Genomic DNA, 13,229 nt, shown 5'->3' with positions numbered 1-13,229 from the left:
AGAAGGAATGCAAGGAAAATTTTTGAAACATTTATTTCATAAAGGATTTTTTAAATTTATTTTATTTTATTATTCTTATTATGTTTTGCTCACGTAGAATAGCCTATAATTTAGATAGGGTTCAATTGTTTTCATCAGAGATAAAATTTTACTCAATTCACTATGCTAATTCTTGTAATTAGCCCATACGACTATACAGAAAAAGATTGATAATTATTATCTTTTAGACTTAATAAAGTCTTATTGCAGAAAATTTTACGTAGGTTTTCGAACTTCCTTTTCTTCCACTTACCCGTCATTGCTAGTAGTATGTAATTATAAACACTACTGAAATTATCTTTTGTATATTTTTTTAATATGATAGTTTGTTTAAGTTAATTCTTTATCTCAATTAGACACGTCTGAAACGGTGATACTGATGAAGTGTTAGATTTACGAGAGTAATATTATGCTCAACAGTGACCAATTGGATAAAATCATTTAACACTGGTTGATCACGGGTCCGTACCTGACCCACGGTTGTGAGGTTTTCATTGTGTACCTAGTATCTAAATAAGATCTAATTTTGATAGATCAACTAAATATGTGTTGCGCTACCTCATTCCATTAACCCAATCCAGCGGCATTTTTCTTGAAAGCAGCTGTTTAGATGATCATATTGAAGAGTAAATCGAAAACTATAAACTTTTTTACTGTTTAGAACTAAATATAATAAACAATATATATAAGGAAGTAACGAAGAAAAAGTAGAGTTCAATTTCTTACATAATGATCTCAAGAATAATAGAAATACTTTGCATGAGAATGACGTATTTTTGATTTGTTGAGAACAACGTAGTTATAACAACATTCTGATTTCCATTTGCTCACGCATCAAAGAAGAGTAAAATGCAGTGGCATAATTTTTGTAATTATTTTGCATTACTAAAATAATACGAAGGACAGAAATTCATTGCAGACTAGCAGCACAATATGAAAATAATTTATTCCACGCAATGACGTTTTCTTTTGTTTGATTCATCGTTTTGCATTCATACTAAGGAAGTTTTAAGAAAATAAAGGGGGGCTTACGCCTTGAATATACTGTAGATTAGTAGAATCACAGACTTTTATAATTTAATTTGAAAACTTTTGTAATTATGTTAATGAATGCTAAGGTAAATACATATTTTTAAGTAAGTTAATACGATTTACGAAGTTATTCTTTCTGCTCTAGTTTATTGTAGACTAATAGAAAGGAAGGAACTTTCGTTGAAGTGATTTTTTTAAAATTCGTGTACATAGTGGGCATTATTTAAATTTATCACGATTAATTATAATTAAAATAATAACTTGTGGAAAAAAATAATGAAAAGAGATAACTCGAGAACCTGTGTTATCTTCGCAACATGAAAAATTATTTTAATGATAGTATGCAATATGTAACTAAAATAATAATAATAATAATAATAAATATATATATATATAATAATTGTTTTTATTGTACTAAAGGCAAACCTTGCTACAGGGGAGAGATTGGTTAATATAGTACTTCCTTATTTTCTTAATTTAAACACAGTTTTACGTATACTCTGTTATTACAATATGTATTAATTAAATTAAATTTTCAACAAATAATTCAATTTACATTTATTAAATTAGTATCAATCAATTTTTCTTAAAGCGTTGATTGATTTACAATATAAATATTAATATGTAGCTTAAAATATTTGAAATGTTAGTACATTTAAGTAAATTAACTAAAATAATAATAGAGTATGAATTGAATCATTGATAATCTTTATATGTAATGGGCATCAAATAATTCTGATATACAGGACGTAGTGGCTCAGTAACAATCACAAATTAGTATTAAGAGATTCAAAAATATTTCAATTTCTTGTTAACCATTATTTCTGTAAGTTTTCTGTATCGCGTATCTGAATTATTTGTATTTAATTTAAACATAAAATCTTACAAATACATCTTTCTACTTAAAATTTAATTATGTGTTCATTAAGTTTTCGACTAATTAGAATGTGGAGAATAATAAAATAATGTTTTTTAAAGCTTTACAGTCATTTTCTCGCGAAATATATGTGCTAATTCTGTTTTGATTCTCACTTACATTCTAATTATTTCTCTGTTTACAAAAGAGATTCACAAATTAACCGCCAGAGGAATTCTGTCGTTTTGTTTTTATTCGGCCATTGCAGAGACAAATCGATCATTTCGATTATGTTTAGTACATGCGGTCGCACTAAACATTGACTCCTCCTACTGGGTTGAACTGAATATAAAATTCCATCGATCAATATCTCGCACTTCTGTAGTAGCATAATCACGTATAAGAACAAGAGTAGTACTAATGTTTTTTAGATATTATTATATGATTTCCGATTTTTTCAATATTTAAATATAAGTAATTGTCAAGAAAGTATCTGTTTAAAAATTCACAAAAGAGTAGACACTAAAGATTAAAACAAAAACAAGCCACATTTATTTCAAATAGTTTACAATGAGTACAAACTTATTCATATTGTTTTTCTTATAATGATCAATTTAGGTAACTGTAAAACGTTCTCGCAGTACAGATAATAGCCTATATCAAAGAATATAGTAAATGACATTCACAATAGTAATTATTTTCATGTTTTAAAGTAGATAAGACACTGCTTTTGTAAACATGTTTAACGCTATGAATAAACATGCGAAGATTTTTGAACTCCTAATATCCTTTTGTTATCCAGTCCACTGAATTGCAAATTTCACAGAATATTAAATAGTTAAAATTTGATAATAAAACAGTGCTGATACATTGCATTGCTGTGCATATACAAGATTTTTTCTTTTGTACGGCTACATATATTTTTTTTCTTATGTAAGTATAATCTAGGACACGATTATTATTTATTATAATTACAAACATCACATATACTCACTTATCTATAAATAAGTTAAAATTTAAACAAGAACAACTTTATAAATAACAAAGATTTTTTCATTTTTCAATAAAAATATCTGGTACAAAATTTATACTAAAAATGGCGAGTAAAATTGTGACTTGGTAGACAATCAAGACACGTGCATATTCATTTAACTTTTCTGATGAGAGAACTTGAAGTTTCTCTTTCATCTCTTCCGATGTAAAATTTTTGGAGGCAGTGGTTGCAATAGAATAATGGGAAGAACTGATATTAAACATGAGCTATTCCTTTCTTGATAGCGCTAGGCCTTGGAAAAGATTCTGGCCTTTGTTTATTGTGCTAAAATTAGAATAAACATTTTTGTAAAAATATAAATTTTATAGATTTTATGCATAATTTAATTATTTACTTTCAATATTTAAGTTTATAAACGATTTTCTCTTACAGGACTCAAGATCTCTTGACGACAGTCATCTCCATATAAATCTTCATTATCTATACGCGAAGGTATAGATGCATAAGAAGCCACACTTATTGCGGGCGTTCCTGGTTCAGGTTGACTATGAGGTCTTGCTTTATCCATATCTATATACCTTTGAGAAGAACCAACGGCATATGCATACTGTTGACCACTTTGTATCGCTGTAATTATTATTTAAATTTTAATTTCCTTTAAAAACAGGTTTCGTATTCATGTGAGAAAACTCATTTATTTACCTCTTTCTAGAGTATGCCGTGATTTTGATTTATGTAAGAAAATGGAAACAACCAATATGACTACTATAATAGCTGCTAGAGATGCTGATGCTGGGATAATTACCGAAGGATCGAGGTAAAAAGGCATTCTCATTCCAAATCCTAATTTAAAATAGCACATTTGTTAGTACTGTAATACTATCAAAATCATACAAGAAGTGAATAAAACCAACCTTTATCGCCTGTTCTAACACTAAGAATACCACTAGGATCACCTCGACCATATCTGTTATTTGCAGTAACATAAACGTTATACGTAGTATCACTGTCTAAACCTGTTAGTGTATATTTGGTCTGATCGGAAGCTAATAAAGGAACGTGTAACCAGTGTCCTACTTTTTTACGATAATGCAGCGTATAACCTGAAAATTTATTTAAATATTTAACAATTTATATCATAGTGATTTATGGATACAAATGTACTTGATGAAAATTAATTTCAAATACCTGTCACTGGTTCATCTCTTGAAGTGGTATGTCCCCATTTAACACTTATTGTTGAATCAGAAGCAGATAATAGGGAAACCGATGGAGGCCGAGGCAGTACTATATATAAAAATAATTAAATATAAATAAAATTGGAGAAATATATATGATATAAATGAAAGAAAACTAATTGCAAACCTCCATCTAATGTTTTAACAATCAGTTCTTGAGAAGCGGGTCCCGTTCCAGCTCCGTTATAAGCTTTTACTACAATGCTATATTTAGATGATTTCTTAAGACCATTTAACAAATACTCATGAGTGATGTTAACATTCATAGCTTCCACAGTTTTAAAAGAATAAGGTTGTGGAGATCCTTCCATTTTATAACCAACGTAATAGCCTTTTAATTTTCCATGCCAATATTCCTTGGGAGGAGCCTAATTTCAAATTGACATATCATTTTATAAATCTGGAAAAGTTTTCTATACATTAGAGAAATTTTCATACCTTCCATCTAACTAATATTGTGTAAGGGCCTCTAGACTCAACCCAGAGATCTGTCGGAGGTCCACTTGGCTCTATAAAAAAATATTATTTTTAGCTAAAAATTTTTAAATATGATTAAAATTTCTATAATTACCTTCTTCTCCTGTCACAAATCGTACAGTTTCAGAAGGTTCCCCGTGACCTATTTCATTTTCCGCAATAACTGTTAAAGCATAAGATGTACCTGGATGAAGATTATTTATAACTACAGAAGTATGAGCAGCCGTCACTTCTTCCTCTTGCAACATTTGAGAACCGGCTATAAGTTTGAGACGCCATTAATAATAAATATAAATTCATATTAAAACTTATATCAAAACTTGCCTTTGTCTTTCCAATATTGAACAATATATTTGGTAATCGGGCTATTTCCCGAATAAGGTGCTGTCCATGTTATATTGGCACTTCTACTCCAAATTTCCTGGATTTTAACATCTAACGGTTGAGCTGGCACCTCTACACGAAACATTAAACACGTAAGCACTAGTTAAAAATTTTAATCATCTTTTATTCTTAAAATATTACCCACCAACAACTAAAACTTTAATATTTCTATCGTCGCTGCCATATATATTCTGAGCAACACAACTATAGAGTGCTCCATCTCGTCTATCGACTGTTCGGATATATAATTCAGAATTTAATCCAGTCGTTGAAGTTGTCTCGAATTTTTCATATCTGTTCGAATATATATTTTATATTATTTAAATTCTATTAATTTTATATGAATAACGATGTCATCAATCAAAAATAAATCTTTTAAGTTGTTCTACCTTGACAATTCGGAAATTTCTAATTCTTTTTTATCTCTTAACCATTTCACTGTTAGCGGATGATCGCCCAAAGCATCGCATCTCAAAATGGCACTATCTCCTTGTCTAACTGTTTGAACACTAAATTTTTCTTCAAATCTAGCTGGAACTATATTAATATATATTTTAACAACTAATATTAGAATGATAAAATTTTAGATGCTATTTGATATCCCAGATATGATAAAATAACCCGTAAAAATTTGTAAAATAATAAGATAACATGCTTCAATTTCAGACAAGCTTATATATAATCCAAAGTAAATAATTTAAATAAACTAATTTAGTTTTTATGAATAAATCGGCATTCTTTGAAATTAATATTTTGCATTCATTTCAAGGGTAGAAGCCTACATCCTTTATTTATATATAAACATTGCTGAAGAGGATTTGCAAATGGAAAATATGTTTATACGTTTCTTGAAGCATATTAAGAGTTGTAAAAAATGACAAAAATTATTAAAATTAAGTACCAACATAAATTGGGAATTTTTTTTATTAAAATACGAATAATAGAAAAGTTTAAGTTAATTGAACGACAAAAATCAATATTACTTCCATTGTAAAAGTTTAAATCTTAAGCGGCTTTTGTTTACATTAATTATTCATTTCTGCAAATTAAATCCATTTAGATGTAACACTTAATGTATATATAACTGATAATAAATACAAATTTTATTTTTTTATATTATAAAAAGTAACTACAGTATATATTTTACACAAATAAGGAAATAATATAAATAAATATGATAAATATAATAAGTTAAAACTTAATAATTAGAATACACTATTCATATACAAAATATTAATAAATTTGTAAATATATATTCTTAATAATTTTAAAGTAATTTTTACCAATAAAATGTTTATTAAACACGCTTGCATTGCAACCATAGGCATGATTTATAGACAAAATTTTTTTTCTGATTTCTTTTTTTTTACAATTTAGTCAACTGTCAGCAAGAAAAATGTCTCCCGAGAAAAGAGAAAAGGGGGAAGAAATATATTCAACGAAAAATTTGCTTATGGAAAAACGATTTATTCAAAACCGAGAGTACAAAATTGATCTACCAAAGTTGTGATTGCTGAAGCGAAATCGCCAACGTTGCTGCTTCTCTTTCAAACCCGGAAATTCAAGAATATTTTCGAAAATGTTACAGATTCACTTATAAACAGGTAAATATAGAAGTTTCATATTTATTTCGTACTGAATAAATAACGGAGTATAACTGAGTATTTGCATTATGTGTAAATATGCAGTAATACGCATACGCACATAAATTCAAAGTTACGAATAATAAATAAATATACCGGTATGTAATAGCTAAAATAAAACAATAAAATGAAAGTATGTTAAATTCAACAAGTCACTAAATTTTTATCAGACAGAAAAATTTCAGTGACTTGTTGAATTTACTAACTACGGTAAAATTTTTCAATTAATATTTTATCATATTATTCCAGCTTTCTTCTGTTGTAAATGTACTGTAAATAAAATTGCTCGCACATATTTGAAGATTATATATTTATCTCAAACTAAGGTATTGCACAGTAAGTTTAACTATTATACAAATCCGTTGAGAGAAAACTCAGTGGAGTGATAAAAAGAAAAAGGCGACTAAAATATCGATCAGATTGACGTTACCAATTTAATTTTTTTTTTCGCCAAAAAGCTATATTAACTAAGTTAAAACGACAAAATGACCGGGGACATTTCTAATGGTCTGTAATGTCTGCAAATTACAACTCAGTTTGTTCTTCGCAACATAAAATTAATGCTTCAATTATATTTAATGAAATCTTTCAAAGTCGCCTTTTTTTTTTTTTAAGTAATAGTCTAGTTTAACACCTATCCTTTCCATTTTGTTTTTTATAGTTTTAATGAAAATAAAAAAATTCGATTGTAAATTTTTAAAAAGTGTATCTTAACATTGGTATAATTTCGTTTCATAATTCATCACTTGAAAATTAAAAAAAAAAAAAAACAATTGTTTTATCTAAATCATGCGTGAATGACCTTCAGTCCGAATTTCAATAATGGATGAAGTATAAATCAATAAATTTTCTGGGTGCTGAAACTTTTTCTGGGTCAGTAAAACTATTACAAGAAGAAAAAAGAGGAGGGAAACTAACAGCAGTTATTTTGTCCTTTCTATTGGTCTACTATTTGAAAGTGAAATTATTTGTATTTGCTTTCACTTCATTTTTACAAATGTAAAGCGAAAGCTAATAATGTACTGTACTAAGTATAATTTCGTTCAGTGCACGTAATAATTATTAACGAGTTTTTTTTTATATATCCTTTATTGTATGGCATCAATTGTATTGTCAAACGTGATAACAAGAATTAATTATAGTGTTCTGATTATTATCATGATTTATCTAAAATCGTTCTTTCCATACTAAAATTATATTTTGTTTTATTTGCTTCGATAAAAATTATAAATGATAAAGTCTATAAATAATTTAAGCACGGTTATTTATAAAATCTTATCTTATTTTAATTCTATACAAACAGAATTTTAACTTAAAATAGATATCATAATTTTAAAGTCTATATTACAATATTAATATGGCAAATACATTTAGATAAATAACTCTTAATGATAATAATATTTAAAATTTAAAAAATTTTCGTAAATATTACTTAATAAATGCTAATATTGTTTGCTATTAAGTATTTTTTATATAATTTTATATACAGTGTTTTTTTATTTATTTTATACAAATGCTATTTGTTAAATTGTATTTTGCGTTTTTTTTCTTATTATTGACTATAACGCGTTGTAGACAAAATTACTTTTAATTTTAATTGGGACACACATATGTATGTAAAATGAAACGTATTTCAACTCTAATTAGCGAGATTGTTTTTAAAGTTTAAGTCTTACTTGAAGAATTTGTCTTCAGATACAGTAAATGGTTAACTTAGAGTCGAGAAAACAAACCCTTAAAACTCTAAAGATGCTCTTTTTTTTTATTAAAGTATCATTTTACATCTTACCGTGTACAGCTAACGTTATGACAATGGAAATCGGATTTCCTACTCCATTATCCGCCTTACATTCGTACTGACCACTGTCTTCTTCCTTGGCATCGATCAGATTCCAGTCTCCGTTATCAGTTATTTTGTATCTTGAATTCGTACTAATAACTTCAAAGTTTTTGCTAGCATCTTAAAAAAGTTTTATTTAATTAAAGAATATGAATGATATATTTTTTTACAAATGCTTTAATATGCTTAACTCATAGAAAATTTATTGTATTGTATATTCGTACCGTTTATCTTAGACCAAACAATTCCTGGCTGAGGATAACCACTAGCTCTACAATTAATTTGTGTCGAGGAACCTATAAAAATTTCTTGATTTTGTGGTTTTATTATCCATTCAGGTGGAGCTATAAAAATTCAGTACTTAAATTTTACGATGTAAAAAACACAAAAAACACAAATTACATTTATTTTAAAATATATTTATATAAATAAAATTACCTTTTACTAGAAGTGACAGGGTAAATTCGTCAGATCCGAAGTTATTTTTTACTAGACACGTATAATTACCATTACTGTTATGAGTAAGAGGTTCTATCGATAGAAATGATACATCTTCGTATTGTCTGATTTGTATTTTGTCGTTTGTTTCGATATTTTTTCCATTTTTTAGCCAAGAGAATGCTAAAGGTGGTTCTCCAGATACAACTGAACAAGACATACTCGCCTTGTTTCCTATACTTAATCCATCAGGTAAAACAAAAGGTTGAATCTTTGGAGCTTCTGAAAAATATGTAATTAATGAAATATATATGCTAACAAACTATATTACATTTTCTAGTTTTTAAAATATGTTTCTCTTACCTGAATTGCAAGTAATTTCTCTCATTAGAAGCACAATTAGAAATATGTCTATCCAGTTTACAGACATCATGTATTGATCTATCTACGAAATGGTGAGCATCATAAAAGATCGACAGAAGTTTGCTTAATTTCGAGGAGTGCAAATTAATGTACACACTAAGCAATCTTTGTTCTATTCATCCAAATAGTTGACTTTCATCCCAATCTTATTGACTGCTGGGAGAATAACCTGCATAGTAATGACCCCTCGTGGCGTTAATTTGAACTAAAATTGTATCAATTCATTGTTTTATCCCAATGAAAGAAATATCCTCTTTGAGAATTTCCATCTTTGTTTAATTTAATAGAAACTCAACCAAATTTAAATTTATAAAAAAGCAGAATTTAAACACGCGAATTTTTAATTCAACTACAACGATGGTTACAGGAAGTTTAAATTGACAAAAACAAGCATGTAATGAGAATAGATAAATTTTAATTGCCATATTACGTGTAATAAAAGGTTGGTTTGCAATTACTAGTCACTTTTACTTAATTATAATTAATTAACTTCCTACCATGCACAGAAATAGTCGCTACAGAATTTAGCTTTTCACCAACTCCATTGTCAGCTTCGCATTTATAATTACCGCTATCTTCAGGTGTAACATTTAAAATAGTTAAATTTCCGTAGTCAGTAACATAATATCTTATATTAGTATCGATCGCGATCAGCTGGCCACTCGTATCTGAAAATACGATAAGATGTTATTATAATTGATTAAAAAATAATAATAAAAAATAATTACTATATCGTGTTGAAGATAAGGCACGAATTAAGCAGGTACCTTTCTCCTTGAACCAAGTTATCTTCGGTAATGGATATCCATCTGCTAGGCAAATCATTTCAACTCTTGCACCAACGTAAACATCTTGATTTTTTGGCTTCGTCTTCCATTTAGCTGGAGCTAAATACATGTAATTAATTATCAAAAATATTTTAATTAAAATAAAATTTTATATAATAGAAAAATAAGGAAAATTATTATTGAATTATTAGTAACCTTTAACTGTTAGCGATGCAGTGAAACTATCAGATCCTAAATTGTTTTTCACTATACAACTGTAGTTTCCAGTATTAGATGGAGTAACTGGGTTTATTACTAAAATGGAAACGCCATTATATTGTCCAATTTCCAAATTAGAACTATCTAAAATTTCTTTATTGTCTTTCATCCATTTAAAATCTAAAGGCATATTTCCAGTAATTACATTGCAGGAAACACTGATTTTCTGCCCAACGTTTACATTTTCGGGAAATATAAATGGTTGAATTTTTGGACTATCTAATAAAAATATAATAAAATTATATATAATCATATACTAAAAATATTGTTTTAATGTAAAAAAACACAAAAAATTAATCGCTAAGTTAGCATTTTATAAGCAGAACCATAACAAATTATTTATATTTTCTATCGTAGCAAGAATAAATGCAATACAATTTGCTTACCTTGATCACAGAATATCCAGCTTGGGAATACAACGCTCAATACTATTCTTAAAATCCACATGTTCGTTAGTATTCTTCGAAATTTGACCAAGATGTCGTATAGACGATAAGAACAGTAAATAGTAAACTACTCAAGTGAAATGTATATGAAACTGTTTTTTAAGACATGGAAGTCGACCAGCACATCCTTTGTCAATAACTACTTATGGCGAATGTCTAATAGAGACAAGACGCCATCAAGCGACCGAAAATTAAACTAAAACAAATATAGCTCGAAAACTTGTATGTAGATATGCTTTATATTAAAACTTACTGAATACAGAAATTGTTACAGATTTACGAAGATCATTTCCGATTCCGTTCGAAGCTTGACACTCATATAATCCTTCATCAGATTTTCCTATTTTTAAGAGATTTAGTGTTCCATCTGCTGATATAATACTGTTACTGGAGGCAGAAATAGGTTTAAAATTTGTATCTGAAGAAGCTGAAATATAGTTATGAACATAATTTTATTTAAATTATTATTGGAAATTACGATATCAAGCAATTAAAAATTTAAATATATTCTTTGAAGTACTTTCGTATTTTCATGCAAACCTAACAAATAAGTCAAAATTATTGTCTATTACTTACTTTCAGCCTTTTTCCAATTTATTGTTGGCGTTGGTATGCCTGTTACAGAACAATGTAAACTAATGTTAGAACCCATCACGGACTGCACATTTTCGGGCTGGGTTATCCACTGTGGAGAAGCTATAAATTAAAAAAAAAATCAAGTTAGAATACAATGTAAATAAGTCTATATATATCTAAATGGCTTTAAGAAAACTGCGAGCAAAAATCAGAAATGAGACAAACCTTTCACAATAAGAGAAGCTGTATGTTTACTAGATTTTTCTTTAGAAGTGACAATACAAGTATAATTTCCGCTATCATCTGCTCTTACCGGATTAATTGTCAGGAGAGAAACATCAGAATAGTACATCACTTTTATATATTCGTTATCAGTTATCAGTTTTCCATTTTTAAACCATTTAAAACTTATCTGTGTATCTTCGGTAACTGTCGTACAAGTTGCTGTTACTTTCTCACCTACCATCACATTTTCCCGGAAAATAAATGGAGAAACATTCAATTCCCCTAAATATGGATTTTAAAAAGAATATAGATCTTTATTAGCATAAAAATAAAAATAAGTTTTATAAATCCGAATAGAGAATTATCGAACAATATTCAGTTAATATAGACAATTTAATGTATTCGGAACTTACCTCCAAAAACAACAAAAATCTGTAGGCACACAACACTTATTAATAAACTCATCATCTTGTAGATTATATGTTTTCAAGAAAATCAAGTATAATACGTCATTATAATGATAAGAGTTTCACTATATCGTACACAATTGTTTGTATGTTATGGCGATAACTCCCCAGAACAGCTTCACAAAGGAATATCCTCAAAACACTCTAGTGGCTGATAAACGAACTATTATCTACATTTTATTAATAATTTTAAGAAAACCTCAAAGTACTAATTAAGTAAAATGTTTTCAAAAATTTATAATTTATTTAAGAACAATCAAGAGTATACACTTTAATGTTATCTACAGCTTACCATTAACTGTTACCTCAACAGTTTTTAATAGAGCTGTGCCTACATTATTATTAACTTGACATTGGTAATGCCCGGCATCGTCTTTACTAATTCCACACATAATTAAAGAACCATTTTGGTAAATTTGCACTCGTTTATTGTCATCCATGGATGTAAACTCTTTACTCTGGCCTAAAAAAATTAATTATTTTTTATCCTTTACTTTTATACATTGAGCTTTATAAAAACTATAGGTCTAATCGTATCTATACGATCATCGAAAATTTTATATTTTAAATATTAATATTAAATTACCCAATTGTAAATATAGTATGTAACTGTTTGCTTACCAGTCGATTTCTTCCATACAACTTCAGGCTTTGGCAATCCTTTTGCTAAACATATTAATTCAATGCATTTTCCCTCTGGTGTATGAATGTCTTTTGGTTGCGTTATCCATTCTGGTGGTGCTAATCATAATTTTACACTTAATTTCCGATTTTATTTAGCCATATTTTATATTCAGAAGTAAAAATTAAAATACTTTTACCTTTAACGATAAGATTAGCAATATAACTGTCTCTACCTAATGAATTTTCCACTATACAAGTATAATTTCCCATATTATCATGAGTAACTGATGTTATGGTTAAAACAGTATAATCTTCATTAAAATCTACAGAAACATTTGGTATATCCTTTATACCCCGACCATCTTTAATCCATTTAAATTTCAGAGGAGGAATGCCTGATTTGATACCACAAGTGGCTCTAACTCGTTCTCCTACTGATACAAATTCGGGAAATGTAACAGCTTGAAGTTTAGGTGCTCCT

General features: G+C 28.1%; 3 protein-coding genes across 3 annotated transcripts in view; all 3 read right to left on the bottom strand.

Moving 5' to 3' along the window:
* The window catches only part of LOC136985467 (hemicentin-1-like), a 130,687-nt gene that overhangs the window by 84,467 nt on the left and 32,991 nt on the right, over positions 1-13,229 (bottom strand). Inside the window, exons 22-38 of the mRNA XM_067282756.1 lie at positions 12,946-13,227; positions 12,746-12,865; positions 12,430-12,587; positions 10,348-10,666; positions 10,132-10,251; positions 9,862-10,032; positions 5,410-5,557; positions 5,166-5,314; positions 4,961-5,092; positions 4,731-4,895; positions 4,598-4,668; positions 4,287-4,527; positions 4,110-4,208; positions 3,836-4,024; positions 3,624-3,764; positions 3,352-3,548; positions 2,922-2,925 (exon numbers count right to left, since the gene is read on the bottom strand). Coding sequence (XP_067138857.1) covers positions 2,922-2,925; positions 3,352-3,548; positions 3,624-3,764; positions 3,836-4,024; positions 4,110-4,208; positions 4,287-4,527; positions 4,598-4,668; positions 4,731-4,895; positions 4,961-5,092; positions 5,166-5,314; positions 5,410-5,557; positions 9,862-10,032; positions 10,132-10,251; positions 10,348-10,666; positions 12,430-12,587; positions 12,746-12,865; positions 12,946-13,227 — 2,706 coding nt within the window. The remainder of the gene's footprint in view (positions 1-2,921; positions 2,926-3,351; positions 3,549-3,623; positions 3,765-3,835; positions 4,025-4,109; positions 4,209-4,286; positions 4,528-4,597; positions 4,669-4,730; positions 4,896-4,960; positions 5,093-5,165; positions 5,315-5,409; positions 5,558-9,861; positions 10,033-10,131; positions 10,252-10,347; positions 10,667-12,429; positions 12,588-12,745; positions 12,866-12,945; positions 13,228-13,229) is intronic.
* On the bottom strand, positions 8,168-9,839 carry LOC136985449 (cell adhesion molecule DSCAM-like). The gene is made up of 4 exons (XM_067282737.1): positions 9,305-9,839; positions 8,942-9,223; positions 8,728-8,847; positions 8,168-8,623 (listed from the first exon to the last, which is right to left on the bottom strand). The coding sequence occupies exons 1-4, from the start codon at positions 9,372-9,374 to the stop codon at positions 8,442-8,444; spliced, it is 654 nt and encodes a 217-aa protein (XP_067138838.1). The 5' UTR covers positions 9,375-9,839; the 3' UTR covers positions 8,168-8,441.
* LOC136985451 (cell adhesion molecule Dscam2-like) lies at positions 10,666-12,364 on the bottom strand. The gene is made up of 4 exons (XM_067282739.1): positions 12,071-12,364; positions 11,658-11,939; positions 11,433-11,552; positions 10,666-11,283 (listed from the first exon to the last, which is right to left on the bottom strand). The coding sequence occupies exons 1-4, from the start codon at positions 12,123-12,125 to the stop codon at positions 11,099-11,101; spliced, it is 642 nt and encodes a 213-aa protein (XP_067138840.1). The 5' UTR covers positions 12,126-12,364; the 3' UTR covers positions 10,666-11,098.

The sequence above is a fragment of the Centruroides vittatus genome, unplaced genomic scaffold (genome assembly GCF_030686945.1).
Source record: "Centruroides vittatus isolate TY-2023 unplaced genomic scaffold, ASM3068694v2 contig_970, whole genome shotgun sequence".
NCBI lineage: Eukaryota > Metazoa > Arthropoda > Arachnida > Scorpiones > Buthidae > Centruroides > Centruroides vittatus.
Note: the sequence above shows the minus strand (reverse complement) of the source record. Positions and strands in the feature narration are given on the sequence as shown.

What these genes read in the sequence shown, in the direction of transcription:
- LOC136985449 (XM_067282737.1), bottom strand. Translation starts at nt 9,374, where the DNA reads ATGATGTCTGTAAACTGGATAGACATATTTCTAATTGTGCTTCTAATG. An exon ending in AGAAATTACTTGCAATTCAG is followed by an intron (nt 9,224 to 9,304) that starts GTAAGAGAAACA and finishes CATATTTTTCAG; the next exon opens with AAGCTCCAAAGATTCAACCT. An exon ending in TGTTTGGTCTAAGATAAACG is followed by an intron (nt 8,624 to 8,727) that starts GTACGAATATAC and finishes AACTTTTTTAAG; the next exon opens with ATGCTAGCAAAAACTTTGAA.
- LOC136985451 (XM_067282739.1), bottom strand. Translation starts at nt 12,125, where the DNA reads ATGATGAGTTTATTAATAAGTGTTGTGTGCCTACAGATTTTTGTTGTT. An exon ending in GATTTTTGTTGTTTTTGGAG is followed by an intron (nt 11,940 to 12,070) that starts GTAAGTTCCGAA and finishes ATCCATATTTAG; the next exon opens with GGGAATTGAATGTTTCTCCA. An exon ending in AAATTGGAAAAAGGCTGAAA is followed by an intron (nt 11,284 to 11,432) that starts GTAAGTAATAGA and finishes ACTATATTTCAG; the next exon opens with CTTCTTCAGATACAAATTTT.